Source organism: Mauremys reevesii, linkage group 11 (assembly GCF_016161935.1).
Source record: "Mauremys reevesii isolate NIE-2019 linkage group 11, ASM1616193v1, whole genome shotgun sequence".
Lineage (NCBI taxonomy): Eukaryota > Metazoa > Chordata > Testudines > Geoemydidae > Mauremys > Mauremys reevesii.
The window spans coordinates 41,871,345-41,891,476 of NC_052633.1; the positions used below are offsets into that span (position 1 = coordinate 41,871,345).

A 20,132-nucleotide genomic window follows, 5' to 3' on the forward strand; every position below is an offset into this window, starting at 1 on the left:
AATTATCCTCATTCTAAAGAAAAAATAAAAATCCAGACTTTTTTTTAAACAGGTCTAATACTGAAACAGTGAAAAGCACAAAGTTGAAGTTTGGTGCAGAAATAGCCCTTGTTGAGGAGATATGTCTTTGAATGTTCCAAAGAAAATTGGTTTTGACTTGCTCAAGTTATGAGTCTTTGACAATCACGTTTTAAATGTAGAATAGATTTTGCGTGTGTATTTGTGATTAAATTTGTGAAGTGCACAGCTATTGAAAGGCACATTAATTGTATGTCATTATATGATTAAAGATTTCATCATAAATGGATGCAGATAATGAGACAGAGATAAGGTTGCACTTGTAATCTTTAATTTTGGTATTTCTTGAATTTTGAGTCTCAAATGTGGAAACTTAGGGCTTAGTTGTGTTGTTTTGGCACTGCTCCTAGGGAAACCTGGAAGAAATTTTACACCTGAAGAAAAGTTTCCTTTTGTACAGACAGAATATGCCCACTGCTACATACTTGTAAGCAGAAGCAGCTTATCGCCTCACAGCATCCTGCTTTTCCCTTCCCTCTCCCTTTGGAGCATTTCCAGAGGGAGCTGTCCATGGGCTCTGCCAACCACAGGTCCTTAATGGAGGGGGAAGTCTCCTTTCATCTTCTCCCCCAGTGCATGAATGCATGAGGACCAGGCACAATCTGCTGCTGTTTCACTTTAAGTCATTTGTTGTATGTATTGTAAGGCATATACTGAAAAACCACTCACTCTAACTAACTTTATTCTTGTCTGTCTAAGCTGATTTTTTTTGGAAAGTCCAAAGTCAATGTCCTTTTGGCTGTCTTCCTAATTTCTTTTTTACCCAAATCCTTCCTAAAATTTGTAAAGATCTATAGAATACACTTTCCATCTTTCTCAGTCAAAATCAGGAAAGGAGACTCTTCATCTTTAAGGGTTATGTGCACTTACAGGGTGAAATCCTGCCTTTACTAAAGTCAGTGAAGGGGAGGGAGGTCAAAGAATTTCACCCGCCCCATAATCGGTGCATTAGTAAAGAAAATGTCCATAAATATGCAACATAGTTTCTTTCATCTGTCTCTTTTGACTTGATGCTTTGCTATTTGTTGTATATGCCCACAGGGTTGTTAATGTGTTTGTAATTATACTCACCAGTTGGAGGTGTACTTGACTCAAGTGACCCAAATCTTAGATAAGTAATTCTGATAATTATCCCGCACGTTGAAAATGAGACCTTAACTATAAATATTTATAGCAGGCATACTGCAAAAAGTGTTTGTATGGTGTTAGATAAGGCAGATCACCAGCATGATATGTTTTTAATGTCCATACTAAGTGCTAGGTCTTTTAAGATGCTAATATAGATGTGCCTGTTAATATGTCTGAGGAAGAAAAATCTTGAACAGAAAACACACCCCATACCTATACTTTGGCAGTAATCAAGCATTTGTCTTTATCTGGCCATTTACCCAAGAGTAGCAGTCCATCTCAGCAATATAGTAAAAATGTTCTTTAAGTCCCTTTATAGTTTTGAGGGGACTCCAAGGGGAACAGTAGATAGTCAACACCTATAAAGCAGGACCCCAAGGGGAACAGCAGATAGCACCTATAAAAGCAATTTAAAGAGCTGCAAATATGTCTTGGTGTCAATTATGTTAATGATGCTGCAAAGGGACTGCACATTTAGAAATCCCCATAATGCCCAGCACTGATTTAGCAATGCAGAAGTCCCTTAACAGCACATTAAATCAGACTCTTTAATCTATCTAATTAGTGCCTTTTCATCTTAGAAGAAAACGTAACCCCTGCTGTGGACCTTGGGATCCAAAAGCAGCAGATCAAGTATCTGAGCTAAAGGAATACCTTCCAGTAGCTGGCCTGGGAGTAATACTAGAAAAGATACACCTGTAGACTTGCAGACTTCTGTTTGTAACATAAGTCTAAGTCTATGTCTACACCACGTACCCTATAGCAGCACAGCTGTGTTGCTCTAAGGTCTCCCGTTTAGCCGCTCTCTTCTTGGCAAAATAAAACCACCCGCAACAAGCAGTGGTAGCTTTGTTGGTGGGAGAGTGTCTCCTGCTGACAAAGTGCTGTCCAGACTGGCGCTTTCTGTCGGTAAAACTTTTTTCACACTCTGACCGACAAAAGTTTTACCGACAAAAGTGCAGTGTAGCCATCACCTAAGCAACACAATATAAGTCCACTAAAATTTTCTTTGCTTTGCTTTGCTATTAAGAACAGCCCAGCAGCAGCTCTTCACCAAGCCCAGAGCTGATCGTGTTCTGACAGCAATTTAGCAAGTCATTGTCAGCTTCTTCATGGTCCAACATATTTAAATCAGGCCCACGGAAGTCCTAGGGACTGGCAGATTTTGCTGAACCTTTGAAGTTACCATTACAAGAAAGGAAGGAGGCTGTTTTTATTTCCTTAGCAGTTTTTTTTTCTTAAATAGCAGGACACTTCAGGGCAGCAGAGACTTGTTTTGAGTAAAATATGGATCTGACAATGTCTTAAATGAAAAAGGTTTTGAATGGAATTCTTACGGAAGAGTTTAGATTTTCTCTATTCACATGACTTTTGTATTTTAAAAGAGAGAATTGTCATATGAATCAGCCCAAACATTTAGGGCTTTCTTTTGTATTTGGGACACAATCCTGTGCTGAAGACCATGCAGAGCAGCAGCAGCACACAATTCAGGGGAGATATTATCTCCCATTAACTTATAATGTTGTGCTTTCAGGAGGTGCAGCATGGGTTCTTACCTGTGTCTAGCCAGCCTTGCTGGACAGCATGGAGAAGGAGGGTTATGGACTTGCCTCCTCTTTATCTTTTCTACCCCATTTGGTTTTAATCCCTGGGGGTGGTAGAAACGAGCAATGCTGATGGCCAAGAAGGTACAACGAGTGCAACAGTGGCTGTCTCCAGGCTGGTGCCTCACTGATGCAGACCACTATGTTATTTCCCAGCCTGAGGGGGTAGTTGAAAACCAGCAGCAGTGAGAGGTGGAGCACAGTGGGAGAGCAAGATGAATGAAGAAAGTAGGACAGTCATGACACTAGTATAGGCAAGTTCTGGTTCTACTAAAACCCTTCTCACTAATCTCAGCAAAGCACACACCAACTGACATTTTGAGAACCTTCTAATTTTAACCAACAAAACTTACCTTCTAATGCAGAAACTTTGGGCCAGATCCTTTGCCCCTCCTAAGTTGCCCTTACACTGCTCCAGGGGTACAAGGAGACTTAAAGCTGCCTTATGGCAGTAGCTGGGGAATCCTCAGCTGGTATAGGGTGGTGTAGCCACCCTTACACCAACTGTTCTGGATGCATGCATGTCACAGGTGCAAGGGTCATGAGCAGAGAACTATGTTCTCTGAAGATCATGGCTGGAGAAGCAGCTCCCAGGGAGCCATTGGCACAAATTAGAACAGCTGAGGCTCTAACTTGCACCGGGGTCAGTTTGGTCCCCAAGGAGTCAGAAAAGTGGTGGCTGAGCAATGATCTGGCACAAATTCATAAGCAAATCATAACAGGAGCTGAAACAGAAACTGTGCCAAAACGAGTAAGTGGGGCAGCCCATTAAAGCTGTTATTAGGGGATGGGGATTAACTCTGCCAACTCCCCAAAATAAATTTAAACCATATTTTATGAACTATTTGGTGAATGAGGCATTCATAACATTGAAACCTTCATAAAATTGAACATCTCAAAATTACAGTAGGTACAGTATAGCATACACTGCAGTATGGTGCACTGCATCACTTTCCTGAATTTCAACCAGCTGCAAAGCAATTTCCAGTGCACTGAAGGCATCTGATATGAAAGACTGTAGATTCATCCTAGTTATTTGTAAGATCAGTGTTTATAAAATCAGAGTTCTACTGTACTCTAAAATAACACCTTTGTGTTTCAGTGTTCACTGACTACATTGCCTGCCCCTTTCTGGAATTAGGAAGTGCTCTTGTGACTTGCTCGGGCCATAGCAAGTACTCTGAGTTGCAACTGTGCAGTTGGAAATGAGAAACACGAGAGAACACGTTATAATCTTAGAAAGAGACAGGCTAAGGAGCCCTTCCAAATACAGTGTGTTTTTGAAAAGTACACTAATTTCTACCAGACTCTGACTAGATCCCCAGGGGTACCAGAGTTTCAAGCTACTTTTTCACCCCCCAAACTGGCCACAGCACATATCAGAGCAGCCTCACACCTCCAGACCAGGACAAGCATGTGCCCAGCCCACCCTGCAATGCCCCCTATGCTTGTAAGGGAAAGAGGTGTGTGGTGTAGGGCTGACAGTCCTGCGCCTGCTGAGCCTTCCCCTATGACAGAGAGAAGTAGTCACTTATTTCCCCCTCAGGATAACCCCAGTAGGGGGACACAATTTGTGTGAGACAGGACTCTATCCCTCGCACCTCCCAGAAGCTGGGGTTATGTCCAGCTGGAGCCAGGAGCATCATGTGGAGCCTGAGGAAGCCAGGTGGGAGCAGAGTATAGCACTGAGTTGGGGAAGACTGCGGAGGAAGGCGAATGAGAGCCTGTTTACAGAGAAGGGTAAGAGAGCTTTGTGGGGGTTTGTTGGGGACCGGGCAAAGCCTGAAGCAGCTTTCACCATCCTGATCCTTCTTCCCAGTAATCACTCCTATGTCTTCCCCAGTCCAGTTGCACAACCTGTTCCCCTTCTCCTCCTAACCCCTAGCCTGTCTTCCCTCGGCTTCTAAGCCTCCATCCTGCCCCTGAATTGCAGCCATCCCACTTCTGCTCCCAAGCCCCCTTCACCGCCACCAATGAATCACTAATTAGTGCAAGTGGCTGTGCTAGGTATACTTAGTGCAGGGGGGTGGACTAGATGATCTCTCAAGGTCCCTGTTTGTTGGCTGTGTGAGTGTCACCTGCCGCGGTGCAATCCAGACCAGTGAGGGGCTGTGTCACCTTCTCCTGCAACCTTGATTGCCCCACAATGCTGCTGTAACTCCCAACCTGGTCCACTCACAAACAGCCAAATAATATGCAGTTCACATCCTGCGTGTCTGTGTATAGCTACAGCCCAGTAACTCTGGGCTTGGCTACACTTGAGAGTTGCAGCGCTGGTGGAGGCTTTCCAGCGCTGCAACTTAGTAACTGTCCACACCTGCAAGGCACATCCAGCGCTGCAACTCCCTGGCTGCAGCGCTGGCTGTACACCTGGTCTGCTTGAGGTGTAACGAGTGCAGCGCTGGTGATGCAGCGCTGCTCGTCAGGTGTGGCCACACACCAGCGCTGTTATTGGCCTCCAGGGTATTAGGAGATATCCCAGAATGCTTTTAACTAAATTACTCTCTTTGTTTTGTTATGCAGCCTCTCTTTGTTTTGTTGTGAACTTGGGGTTCCGGGGCTCCGGGAGCTTTTTATCTAAAAAACAAACACAGCTCCTGTTTGCTGTGATCAATCTGTAACTGACTGTGAACAATCAAATGAGATAACCCCTGTGAATGAGGCAGGCAGGGGGATGAGTGTTTGCTTTTGACAAGAGAAACAGCGGGGGCGGGGCGGAGAAAGGGAGTCCGTTGGAGCAGCTGCTTATCTGGTCTGCAGGCTGTTTGCAGTAAGGGGTCGGGAAAATTTTCTGATTTTGCAAGGCAGGGAGCTGATACACAGTGTCGGCTCCAAAAATCCACTCTCTCTCTCTTCCCCGCTCCCTGTCACACTACACCCACCCCCCTCTTTTGAAAAGCACTTTGCTGCCACTTGAACGCTGGGATAGCTGCCCATAATGCATCACTCCCAACAGCGCTGCAAATGCTGCAAATGGGCCACACTGCAGCGCTGGTAGCTGTGAGTGTGGCCACACACCAGCGCTTTCCCTACACATCTGTACGACCTGCGCTGTAACTTCCAGCGCTGCAACTCTCAAGTGTAGCCAAGCCCTCTGACCCCAGCAGCCTGTCAGCAACACACCAGCCACACTCTGGCTTTCAGCTGCCGGAGTTACTACCTGCAAGGTGACCCTGACACCCTCCCACTCCCAATTTTACCCCCAAAACACATGTTCTGCACTGTCCAGCCCTCTCTGGGCAGTTCAGATGATATAGGTCCATTACCCCTGTAAGAGCTTGACATCCAACAGCCTGCTAAATGGGGTTACCAAACTGCTCAATTTAAACACAACACTGGATTCGTTATGATTAAAAATATAAAACAAGTTTATTTAGTTACAAAGAGAGATGTAAAGTGAGTACTAGTATAAGGCATTAAAGTCAGAAATGGTTATAAGACAAATAAAGATAAAATGCTTTCTGGCAGCGAAACTTAACAAATTAGATTTGGTTCATGGTAAAATCCTTACGGCATGTTCCCAGCAACAGGGTTGATCAAATTCTCAGGTCAGAACCCCTCCTGAACTCCAAAGGCTGATTCCTTTGTCTTTTTGGGTGGAAGAGAGAGAGAGAAAGAGAGAGAGAATACTGGAGTGTTTTTACCCTGCTTTTATAGCCCAGTCACCCTTTAAAATGCATTTTCCTGAGGGTTACCCCTAGATAGAGTTCCTTCCCCTTGTGAAGATAGAAACATGAAGTCTTCTGGTGAAAGAGGTTCCATGTTTGCAAAAATGCAGTTCTACCTGTTCCTGCCCCACCCCTTCATTGCCAAAGAATGGCCACTTGACAGGTGATTGCCAATCAACTTTGATGACACCTGGCTAGAGTATTAGCTTGTCCTTAGTCTTTGAGGAACAGGTTCATCCCCTTCCCAGGCTTGTCTGGTAAACACATTTCAGTCATAATTTCATCTTATGTTCATAACCTTACACATAATGTTCATCAATATCACCATGATATTATTGACCAGTGAGTTGTTAGTTTTCAGCTGATACCTCACAAGGCATATTTTGTAAAAAGACTATTACAGTAATCTGTAGGATGTGAATACAGGGGTGAATTTAGTCACCGAGGGTACATCCAGACTACCCGCCGGATCGGCGGGTAGCGATCGATTTATCGGGGATCGATATATCGCGTCTCATCTAAACGCGATATATTGATCCCCGAACGCGCTCCCGTCAGCTCTGGAACTCCACCAGAGCGAGCGGCAGTAGCGTAGTTGACGGGGGAGCCGCGGCCGTTGATCCCACGCCGTGAGGACGGGAGGTAAGTTGAAATAAGATGTTGACTTCAGCTACGGTATTCCCGTAGCTGAAGTTGCGTATCTTACATTGACCACCCCCGCAGTGTAGACCAGGCCCAAGAAATCGCAGCAGGCCTGCCAAATGTGTGACTATTTTGCCCAATGCATTGTGTGACATGGCACAGTTCCTACAGGACTCATGCTACAGCATTGCCAACCCGAAATATTCAAAAATCACAAGTCAGACCTCCCCAAAAGCATGAGGTTAGCTTAAAAACCATGAGATTTTCAAAAGTGATATATTTTAGGTCATTTTCATTTATCTTCTGGTCTTTGAGTCTTTAGGATACTTTGGGAGTCAAGTTTTCAAATTTTTCACTGCACCATGACTCCAGGAGCTGGAACTTTAAAGAAAACAAGTTATCATGACAGCTGTGAAATCAGAAGAGCTGGAGCAATAGTGGGAGAATTTCAGTTAGTACTCGGTGGTAGCAAATCCCCACTCACTGTTAGCAATAACTTGACTCCATCTCCTGTCCTGCTCCTTCTTGTGCACTGATTAAGCAGTTGGTGAAGGAGAGTACAGGTGGGTCATTTGCAACAGCTCCCACCATCACACAGCAAGAGTTGGAACACTCAGGTTGGCTGAAAATGTGAAGTAGCAGAGATGACCAGCATTTTGGGGTAGGTTACTAAACATTTTCCCCTCCTTTTCTCCCCTAATGTAACCAAGATTCTGCCCAAGTAATCACACAGGGTTGTTTTAAGGATTTTGAGGAAGTTTGTGAGACTTTGGGAGATATGCAAGCTTAATGGACTTATCTGACATACAAAAGAAGAATGTGTGTGTTTGTGTGAGCAACTTTGATCTTCTCTCCCATCATTCTCTTGCTGCAGAATTGGAGCCCAGCTTCTTGTTCCTTTTAGTCTTAGCAATTGGGTTTGGTTTATATTGGTTTACAATTGCCAGAATACCTTTCATAAGCTTACATAAGCCATGTCCAGCTCATCAGTGTTTACCAGTCTCTTGCTGTAAACCTGTCTCTTGTTATTTGAGTACTGTTTTTACTGTTTTATAACAATTCCCCGAAAAAAAGAACAAACCTTCATTGTGCTCTGATTCTGCAAAACACTGAAGCAAATGCTTAATTTTAAGCACCTACTTATGTCCAATTTATAGCTGTAGAATTACTCACATGCTTAAATTTACACATGCATATGTACTTTGCTGAACAGGGATGGGATTTCACATATGCTTAAAATTAAGCACGTGGATAAGTGCTGTGCTGAATCAGGGCATCAACCGTTCCTGTTCCATAAAAAAACAAACAAATTAGACCCTTCCAAATAGCCTAGAGAAATCTTAACTATTGCCTTCTACAGAGAGTGCCATAAAATGGAGAGACTCACAAAAAAAGAAATTACATTTTAAAATTACTATAATTACAATACAGTAGAATTTCACCTAAATAGAATGTACCAACCTCTTGCCCTTTTCTTCAGTCATAGCCAAAAATACTCTGATTAGATAGCAATTCAGTCAATCCAGCTGCAGAGGAAAAACATTTTTTCTTCCATCTCTTCTGAACTTTCCTCTGTTGCTGCACTCACACCAGCTCCAATCACAAGAAATGCCTCTCTGCCTACCATCCCATGAGAATGGAGACAAACCCTAAAACACAATGTAACCCATCTGCTTCCCAAATTAATTCAACGCGGTCCAAACCTAGCATGTTTACAAATTAAAGTATTTTAAAGGGTATTACTGTATTTGACTCAATTCACTTAAACTATTATAATACTGCTGAACATACCAGGCTTCTGATACTTCACCTTTGAAGTGCTGGTATTCCAGAGAATGCTGCCACCTTACACACAAAGGTCTAGCAAGAATCAGTCGTAGAAGTGCTAAAGTCTTTTCTCTTTAGCCTGATGTTCAAAACATTCATCGTCCATGCTGTACGAATGGTAATACTCTGCTCCTCTTACTCCCTCATATTTTTTGGATGTTAAGAACTGTTGCTCTCTTGCTAGTTTCACTTTGTTCTGGGTAAGATTTTCTTTATTTTGTTTACTTTTATTCATTGAAATTGGTGAGGTTTTTGAAAAGTGGCCCACGTTTCTGGATTTTTGTATGAATGAAGTTGCCCCATTGTCTCATTCTGCAATAGTTTAGAATATTGGAATTGCTATGGGAAAATACAAATAAACCCTATGAGATTTGCAGTGAATGCTTTAGAATTGGCCTGGTTTATACTTCTGTTGTCAGAATATTCATCAGTCACTTTGATGACTGTTCATAACATTCCCTTTATTTAAATGAGGGGGAGAATGAATGCGTACAACAAAGGTCATTCAGAACTACTGTGTAAAGCTATGTATGCACAGACATAGAGATTGGTACAGATGAATCAGAATAAGAGCAAAGCTTGAGTGATTTGTGATCAGAAACTCTGAGATTTTTTTTTACAGCCTTACTCAATTTTCTTGTGTTTTGTACATTTTGAACAGTAATGTGCATCTTTAAGAAAACATGTTTCTAAACACCATATTAAAAATGCCCTCTGTTGTTCAACATACTTATATTTTATAAGATTCTTTTTTGTGACAAAACATAGGAAATAGGAGAAACATTTTCATCTGGGAAAAAAATGTAGTCTGATTTCAAACCAGCCAAGACTAGACTTTCTCCAACTGTTAGACATGAAATACCCTTCTCCAGCTGTCTCAGTGAGATAGACACTTCTCACCACTTGCTATTCTTTAAGGGCCAGATCTACAGGCTGTTGAAGTCAATGAGAGACTTTCCATTGACTTCTGTGAGCTTTGAATCAGGCCCTAGAAGAACTATGAGGATCTGCAAATCCTTTAGAATTATACACAGATTAGTATCAATGGTATCTTCCCAGAATCATATACATTCTTGTAGGTTTCAGAGTAGCAGCCGCGTTAGTCTGTATCCACAAAAAGAACAGGAGTACTTGTGGCACCTTAGAGACAAATTTATTTGAGCATAAGCTTTCGTGGGCCACATCCCACTTCACTGGATGCATGTAGTAGAAAATACAGTAGGAAGATTGTGTGTATATATATATACACACACAGAGAACATGAAACATTGGGTGTTACCATACATAGTATAAGGAGAGTGATCAGTTAAGGTGAGCTATTATCAGCAGGAGAGAAAAAGAACTGTTTGTAGTGGTAATGAAAAAGGTGCATTTCCAGCAATTGACAAGGAGATGTAAGAAACTGTGTGTGTGTGTGTTGGGGGGAAGGGGGAAAAATAAGCACAGGGAAATAGTTTTACTATAAATTCTTATAGAATCTGTTTCTACAATCAGTCCAAGATGGTGTAGCCAGATGGAAGGTACAGATTTTTTTTTCTGTGGGGAAGGGTTATCTCCCTTAAATTGATCATAACTCCCATAATCATTTATCTTTCAGTGTGATTCTTCTTTAGATCTCAGAAACCATCTTCAAGTTCTTTGATCAAGTATTTAAAAATTTGTTGTGAGATAGGAAAAAGTCAAGAATAACTTTATTGAAACTGCAGACACATGTCACCAAGGGAGGAAATGCTGATTGCTAACTCTTGGCCTTCCTATTGATGAAATAATGAATAGGATAAAAGTGAACGCTCTTGAGGGAGCACCTGCAAATCCAAAATCTATCCTGACCACTTCAGTAACCAATACATCTAAGGACAGCCCAACAATCCATACAATTTGAATGACAGGAACGGAGGAAACCTGTGTCCTTCTCTTTCCTTTCCCCCAGCCTGACTTCCCTTTCTGCTCTTTTCCACATTTCTTTCTCAAATCAGAACCTTCCCTTCTTCTCTCAGGCTAAAATAAACCCTGGATGAATCTTCCACTATTCCCAGGAGATATAAGACTCATGCTCCATGCCAGATAGTTCTTCGCATGGAACCAGTTTTGCTTTCATGCCAGGAAAATCCCATCCCAGGTACTGCTGTTAGTCAGAGAATCCTTCTCCTTTTTACTTCATTTCCTGAAGTGGGGAATGAAACCTGGTAGCTGGTGGAGGCAGAGCAGGAGGTCTGGCCAGGGGAGTAGGTGTTTCCACACAGAAAGTGTTTCAGAACCAAGTTTAACTTCTCAGCAGCCACAGAATCTCTCCTCCACCAAGCAGAGTGTTCCCTACTGGCTCCTCCTTAACTCAGGAAATTAGCCAGTCCTGAAACTGTAAAACATCTCAGGAGCGGCCAGCCTCTTAAGAGTTAATGGCAATTTGGGAGAAGACATCTAAGCTCATGCAGACAGTTTTCCCTGGTTCTCCCAAGGTCAAATGTATGAGTTTTATGAGTGATCGTTATTTCAAAACACTCAAAGCCAGCTCCTCAGCTGGTATAAATCAATGTTGCTCCACTAGAGCTAATGGAGTTATGATGCTTTTTACCAGCTCAGGACCTGGTCATTTAATTAAAAGAAAACATTTAATTAAAGAAAACATTTAATTTAAAGAAAATGTGTAATGCACACGACCACATCTTGCAGCCCCATCTCACATTTCTGTAGCTTCTATGTGCAGGACAGGAGAGCTCCCACATGCAAATTCATTCACATGATTTCAGCACATATTCCAAAAAACAGACACTTATTCACTGAGTTTCAGCCTCATTTGTCTCTGATTACTCATGCTTCAAGCTCTGGGACAAAGTCTCAAAGAGCTCTTAGTCTCAGCTTCATTTCCTCCCATCACTTACATTCTTTTGCAATTATTGACTAGCTACCACTATTACCTCTCTACTTTCTGAAGCATGTTTGCTATGGCGACCCATATGACTTGCATAAGGACAGCACAATGCTAGAAGTAGACATTTGGTCTGGCTTTGGCCCTGGTACTATGTGATTTACAATAGCCCTTCTCTTTCTCACTTTATTTCTCTTACAACAGGAATGGACTATCCCTGGGGTCCGTATCCTCTCTTCAACCTTGTTATGCTCTTTAAGTCTTCTCTTCCTGTAAGTTAATTTTCTAGTAAGAGGAAAAGCTTATTTTTCTTTTGAACTTTTGTTGTTACTTCATAAGATACTTTTCTGACAGAAATATTAACTTTTCAGTGAAAGTAAACTGGTTGCACAGGTATATATTGACATACCCTGAGCCCCCTGTCCTGACCCCTGCACTCCCCTCACACTTCCCCAGCCCTGACCCCCTCTACTCCCACCTCCCCAGCCCTGACTCCTGCATCCTCCTCACGCCCCCCCAACCCCTGCCCTGAAACCTGCACCCCCCTCACACACACCCTACCCTGACTCTTGCACACACACCCCCACATCCCCACCCCCATCCTGAGAACCAAATAGGAGCTGCCCCACGTAAGCGTTCCACACTCCAACCTCCTCCCCCAACCCTGAGCCCCCTCCCTCGCCCTAGCTCCTGGCCAGACCCCGCACCCGAACATTTTTTTACAACATTTGGAAAGATCATTAAGTGGTCCATCGAGACCCTCCGTGATTTTCAAGTGGTATGTGGAAAAATAAGTTAGACTACAAGAACAATCAAGGTACCTCACTTTATTTTCATTTACTTGCTATTACTTACAGGAGGAGGATGAAAGAAAAAAAATGAAAAACGGGGGCAGGGGAGATAAGAGAGAATGGTCTTTTTCTTGGCTGGGTCCCAAGGAGGAGCCCCAAAAATGAAGCTGAGCACAGGGCTGGGGAGCCCAACTAACTCTAAATCCACCACTGGCTGGTCACGTCACCTGGGCTGGAGATACTGTCAGGGCCAGTGTAACCACTAGGCAACTGCCGAGGGCGCCAAGATTTGGGGGTGCCAAAAAGCGGTGGCCAAAAATTTTTTTTTATACTACAGTGGAGTCACATCTTACATGGGGGTTAGGTTCTAAAGTCACCGCGTAAGAAGAAAATCACATATAGTGAAAATTACCATAAAGTACAGTATACACAGTATACACTAGAACAGGGGTCCTCAACCTACGGCACACATGCCAAAGGTGGCACGCAAGCCGATTATTTTTAATGGCAGGCTGCGGGTCCCGGCCACCTCTGAGCCTGCTGCCAGCCTGGGGTTGTGTTCACTAAGCCAGCAGCGGGCTGATCAGGGACAGCAGTGGGCCGGCTCCTGCCAGCCGGGGTCCTGGCTGCCGGCCCTGCTCAGCCCACTGACGATCTGGGGTTCCGGCTGCCGGCCCCTTGCCAGCCAGGGTCTCGGCCACCGGCCCCGCTCAGTCTCCTGCCGGCCTGGGTGAACGGCAGGAGGCTGAGCGGAGTCGCCGGCTGGGACCCCGGCTGGCAGCAGGCTCAGCGGCAGCCGGGACCCACGGCCTGACATTCAAAAAAAAAATTAGCTTGCGTGCCACCTTTGGCATGCATGCTGTAGGTTGAGGACCCCTGTTCTAGTGTATACAGTGTATACTGTAGTTTATGGTAATTTTCACTATACGCGATTTTCCTCTTACCTTAGAACCTAACCCCCACGTCAGATGTGACTCCACTGTATTCATTTTTGAAAATTTATAACAAGCGATGCTCGGGGAGGGGTGGGGGAGGGAGGAGCAAGGTGGAAGTTTCGCCTAGGGTGCAAAATATCCTTGCACCGGCCCTGGATACTGTGTCAGCTGATCCCCACCGTCTCCAACCTACCTGGGCAGTACAGCAGACATGGCCCTGCCCACTAGCTCCTCTCCACTCCCTAGCCCACCCATCACTTCCCCCCACCCCCAAGGCATAGCCCTCTTACTTTTAAAAATGATTGCTTGCCCCTCTCCCCCCCTCAGGCGTTTCTGGCAGCCCTGTTGCCAGGTATCCAGTTTTAGACTGGAAACTCCAGTAGAAAACGGGACCTGAGTGTCTGGTTAGCAGTGCTGACTGGAAACTAAATGTCCGGTTATAGGAGGAACCACATTAGCCTCCACTCCTCCCACTCCCAACACCCACCTCAGAGGGCTGGGAGAGAACCTGTCCTGCTGCTGTGGGAGGAGGGGCAGCTCAGTGCAGAGAGAGACAAAGAGAATGGGCTAGAACCAGGTAGGTACCCGCTCTACGTGGGCAGGGGCGAGGGGGGGATCCTGTTTACCCCATCCCGAGCCCTGCGGCGCTTGCAGTTTACCCCTGACACCTCCCTTGCTCCAGAGACCAACTCTAGCTCCTGCCCCAATGTGCTTTTACCCCCGCCCCTTTTACAATCATTCCCCGGAGGGCCCACAAATATGTTTGGCGCCGGGCCCACAAAAAGTTAATCCAGCCCTGCAAACAACTGAACTTGACCCTCTAATCCCCCCCCGTTCCTCTCAGGACTCCAAGGGTTGTCTTTCCCCATTGGTCTGATCAAACATTGCCCCCTGAGACAGGCGACCTTTCAAGAAAGTGTATTTAAATTGTTTGTACAAAATCATTAGTTTTGCAGAAGACAAATTTACAAATATTTTATTTTTTATAGTTTACCATAATCACAACAGAATTTAAAAATATTCTGCTAAAGGCATTTGAAAATTTGACATGGCTAAATCCTCATTCAGTTTTTTCTCAAGAAAACTTTAATGAAATTGACTCTACAAGAGTTTGCCTGAGTAGAAACTGAGTTAGAAACTCAGGAGATGGCCCACAAGTAGTAAAAGTGTATTGAGAAGATTTTGGGAATAGGAGAAATAAACAAACTGCATGGCTTACATATTCTCTCCCATGGAAAAACATCTGGAAGGTGAAAATTTACTTGGAAAGAGCTGTGAAAAGACGTGCACTGGGCTGCCTGTTGAAGAGCAGTAGATATGATCTAAAATCTTTGTAGTCTGAGATTCTGTAATGTCTGAAGCCATCTTCTAAATCACAGGGTGTCCACAGCAGCTCCATGCTTCCCACCTCTAGAGGAAATCCAGGCTCCATTGAAGTCAATGAGAGTTTTGCCATTGACTTGAATGGAACCAGGATTTCAACTCAGATGTATGGCTTGCTCCCTTACTGTGTTGCCTATAGTTCCCTATCAGTGGTTTGGCCCTTCAGCATGGTCCACAGGCTACTTCCATCCATCAAAGTTCTTATAAGGCCACCTATCACCATAGTACCTGCCTTTCATGCAGCAATCTAATTACACTTGAAAAGGATTTCTCACATTTCATGAGCATAGTTTGAGGTAGTGAAAGACATATATGATATACAACTTTGGATGGGAGACTCCTTCAACCTACATACAATCACAGCCCCATGTTTGGGCAATGTACTGTACTCCTGGAGATATCCTGTGCCACTACTCCTGCAGGATAGTTTCGTGGTGGGAGTATGCTGCTTAAACATTTGTAATTATTGCAGGAAACTGGCTACCTGTTCTACTTGTAAATTACTCCAAGTGATCCCCACTATTGCATAGCAGAGGGGAATGTGTGGATCAGTGCTTGTAGAAATAGATAGTTTTGAACACTGTATTTGGGTTTCCCTACTCAGAGATTTTTGCACATTCACTGTGACAAATATCTTCCTAAACTAAAATGATTACAGTCTGAATATTTCACAACTGTTTTAGAAAAAGTAGATGTAAAAAATAGTCAAAAGATAGATTTTATAAAGTGCTTTTTTATTATGCATTGTCAACAGTTAAATGATGTGTTGCTGTTTCATGCAAGCTAGAATGATGTTAAGATAGCAAAAACATACTATGCCATAAAAGTGTTAAGGATAAAAAGTGCTAAATCTGAATAAGATTGTACAATTTTAAATCTAAAACTGAGAAGCTGGTTTATCTAAAATTATTTTTGACAAAAAAAATAGTAAAATAACCTCTGTTTTACTCCTGTTTTCCTGCATCTTGAATATTGTCCCAATTCTACGTGATGTTCATCTTCATGTCATTTCCTACATTTTTACACACCGTACTCTTTGCTGTCATGCACAGTAAACATCTCAGTGCTCCAAAGGGACATGATAATTTCAGAGAGACAGCAAAATGATATAATATCCATTATTATTTGCTCACTGGTTGTAGCCCCTATTTTATTATTATTCCATTTCAAACCAAGTATTTCATGATGTTGCTAGAAAAATACTTTTCTAATAAAAGCTAACAAGAAAAATTTACATAATTTATCATGGAGAAACAGCTTATTTACCTATAGAAATAACAATACATGAAAAAAAATTGTAGAAATATTTTTCCTTATTCTTCTGCACACCAGGTGCATTACTTCTTAGTTCATTACAAATGATAAAGAACAATGTTGAATTAATGCATGTATCAGCAGGATAGTCATATTTTAAAATATTGCCTGCAGCATAAAGAATTGTAGAAATACAAATCATTTGCATCCTGAACTGAAAAAAAAATCATATTTTTGCCTCTCCATTGACTGAAAGATAATGTAAGCAAAAATAAAATATGAATAATTGGTGATATATAATACAAATACACATTCATATATAATCTCTGTATATTAAGTTCCTTAAGAAGTGCCATAGAATAACTGGATTACAGAAATGCCTAACCCACTAATTGTAGACATAATATTTTATTTGTGACAATTTTAGCTGATCATTTGTGTTATTCATAATCATCATAGCATCTATTTCTTTTGATTTGCTCTTCAACAGTGAGATAATCAGACTTGACTTTATCTCCTTGAGATGATGGAACAGCTATATATCTTGAGCTCAGTAAATCTAAACTTGTGCTTGTGCCATTTGCTGACACTTCTGTTATTTCACCTTCTTGACAGATATTGATATCATGTAGTTCCATATCAGAATTCCCATGTTCTTTTGAATATGGACTGGAAGCATTTTTAGTTATGTCTACAGAATCTAACAGACCTAAATCTAAGAACATGTCATCTTTTTCAGGAAAGGAAGGTGTTTTCACATTATCACCTAAAGTAGTATTTAAGCTATTGTCATTTTTTGATTTTTCCTCAACGCTTAGCAACTTGGTATCAAAAGGAAAAGCTGTATTAGTGGTTTCCTTTAAAACTAATACGTTGCTGGTACAAGATTTTTGACAAGTGGCATTTGTATTAATTTGAACAAGACTATATGAGGTAACTTTATCTTTGGAGTTTTGTTTTTCAAGTGTAATGTTTACAACATCTCTAGAAGAGCTCTCTTGAAATTCAGGTATACCAAGTAGTTCTGCATTTCTTGGTTGATTTTCTAGCTTTTCAAAAGCATATTCAAACATGGTGTGATTTGCATGGCTTAATTTTGTTACTGGATTAGGTATAACTGAGAGAGAGGTTTCCTGTCTACAAATGTTCAAGTGTGAAAAAGTTGTATAATTATTATTATTATTGTTATTCATATTAAACTCTTTATGATTATCTAGTACTGTTTCCTTATCAATGTTAGTAACCTGTAAAACTTCTACACCATCTGATTCATTAATTTTTTCATCTCGCTCCTTCTCAGCACTCTGCACAACTACATTATGTTCCTTTCCACTATCCTCTCTATTCTCTGATCCTTCTGTTTCATTCATCTTATCTTCCACATTCTCATTTTTTTCATCTATTTCCTTACTGCCTACTTCAGTTATCTTTGCTACATTGAAATTTATAAGTTCTTCTCTCTTAGACACAGAACTAAAAGATGACTGTTGATTTTGTTGTGAGTCAACAATGTCATCTTTCTTTTGTTCTTCTTTCTCTCTGAGATCACTATGGGCATTTTCTAGCTGAGGTTCATTTTTATTGCCCAGAGGTGTATTTGTGTATGTTCTGGAGGCTTCTTGTGCAAAACCTTCCGGGGGCCACTTTGGCTTATTCATTTTAACCTCCTCTTCAACAGAAAATGTTTTTTGGGGTATAACATGATCTGTAGAAGGAGGCCATGTAATCTTTAATTTGCCTCTTTCTGTAGATCTTTTCAAATTGTCATCCAGAGTTTCAGAATGCACATATTGAATATCTGAATGCAAGTCTGGTTCAATTTCTGTATTAAGCTTAGATTCGATAGGTGTCTCGTAACTTGGATTTACCTCTTCAGCATGAACATTGCCAACTGAGCTTGTTTGGTCTTTGGAACTCCATAATTCTTTGTGTTGCTTGTGTCCAAAACCTTCATCATAATTTCCTTTAGACTTGAAAAGTTGCTTAAAATGGGGTTTACAGTATGATTGTCCATGGAGAGAGGCATAATTTCCCAAGCTGTCAAATGGAAGAAAATTTGTTTGATAGCATCTATAGATCTACCAAGAATAAATACACCAAGAATATTCAATTTTAGTTGACCGGATAAGTACTCAAAAATTACAGTATCTATAGATATCTTTATGTATATTTTAGCAAAGAAACGATAACATTTATTTTTAATTTTAATGCATGGGTCTCACCAAAAAAAGAATCTTTAGTATTTGAAACCTTATGTATTGTAAATTCCTATAAAATCTAAAAATGTTGGTAACAACAACCTCACTTTTATATAATAAAAATCATAATTAAACTATATAAATGGATGATTATTTCCTACAGCTATAGAAACACTTTACAGTAAATGGACTAAACTTAATGAAAGTATAGGCTGCCAAGAGGAATAATCCCTCGCACTTTGTTTATGCTTTTTTAAAGTTCATGACAGTTGCTAGTGTATATGACAACCACTGAAGTCCTCTTTATTTTCCTACAGAAGAAGTGGAAAACATGCAGTACCGTCCAAGCTTCTCTACACTTCTCTATTAGCACACCTCAGTCCTTTTCTTGGACGACAGGATTTATTCATATGCATGTTTACTTAGGCCTGAATCCTGCTCCCAGTGAAGTAAAGGGAAAAATTCCTATTGACTTTAGAAGTACAGGGTCAGATCTATAATCCTTGCCTGGAAGAGCTCCCAGGTCATTTGACCTCTGATCCAAAGCTCTATCTGCTGGTTAGCGTTGATAGGAACAGGGTTGCCAGTTACAGCAGTACCTGCACCTGAGAAGCAGATTTTCTGTGAATGAATTGGTAGTTCCTCCTTACCTTAACTTACTGCCGCAGTGGTGACATCGGAAACATGATTTATGAAAGATTTGCTTGTCGACAACTAGACATTCCATTGGATAAACTTTCTTTTGACAAAGTATGCATGTTTCCTTTTCCTGAAGTTGCAGTTTCTAGAAACAATATTTTATAAAGGTCATATATCGGTCCTCAGCCATGTGTTAGAATTTATTTCTAAAAGATGTCACTTTATCAGTCCATGCACAAAATGAATGGTTTATATGGAAAGCTGCAATGCTGATTTTTGTCAGTTGATCCACGAATTGATAAGTAATCTAAAAATTTTAGGGATAAACTATAATTCAACTAATTGTAATACTTTGAAAGCAAAAACCTGTTCACTTTTTCAGGTGAGTAGTTTCATGAATTTTAATAGGACTTCACTTCAGGAAGCCAAGCAGAATTTTGCCCTTTGCATGTAATAAACATTTTTTTCTTAAAGTGAGATGGTACCATAAAAAGGAATGTTAAATTGGATTGAGTATGTTTATATAGAACCCACCTCTTTGAATCTGCAATGTCATTTAAAGATATATACACAGAGGATGAATGTTTGAAACTGTGATTTGAAAGCTCTGCTTAATTATGCCAGAAGCAAATCAAGGAACTCCATTACTGCATTAACCTGAAAACTACATGCACATATGTTGCAAATATGATAGGATATAATTATTTGAGCTTTTTACAGTTTTCATTTTCATGGCTGGTATTTTGTTCAGTTAATTTGCAAGAGAGAATTAGCTACAATACTGATATTAGCTAATTATATCAAATCCCTTCTTTTATGAAGCATAATTGATTGTAAAGGAAACTAGCTATACTCCAAAGTACAAAGCACCAGTAGAAAGTTTATTTCAGGAAGGTGAGGGGCAGGAAGAGAGGAAGATAACAGACAAGCTGCTGGGCTTGAGAAAGCTACAGTGCTATTCTGTCTTGATTTATGAATTGCTATAGCATGCATGAAATCCATCTTAACAGGCAAATACAAATAATACAGCATTAGAATGGGCTAAATTCTCTGCTGATGTAAATGGTGCTGCTCCATTATCATCCGAGTTCTGCATCCATTTACACCAGCAGAGAATGT

At 41.4% G+C, this 20,132-nt stretch overlaps 1 protein-coding gene across 6 annotated transcripts in view; it reads right to left on the reverse strand.

Moving 5' to 3' along the window:
• Positions 1–18,087: 18,087 nt before the first annotated feature.
• XIRP2 (xin actin binding repeat containing 2) overlaps positions 18,088–20,132 on the reverse strand; it is a 150,034-nt gene continuing 147,989 nt past the window's right edge. For 5 of the 6 annotated variants that reach the window (XM_039493750.1, XM_039493755.1, XM_039493754.1 and 2 more), the window contains 2 exons: positions 19,025–19,158; positions 18,088–18,213 (listed from right to left, as the gene is read on the reverse strand). In XM_039493750.1, the coding sequence (XP_039349684.1) occupies positions 19,064–19,158 (95 nt within the window). In that variant the 3' untranslated portion in view covers positions 18,088–18,213; positions 19,025–19,063. Of the gene's footprint in view, positions 18,255–19,024; positions 19,159–20,132 lie in introns of all 6 variants that reach the window. The other variant, XM_039493751.1, reaches the window with a different exon arrangement.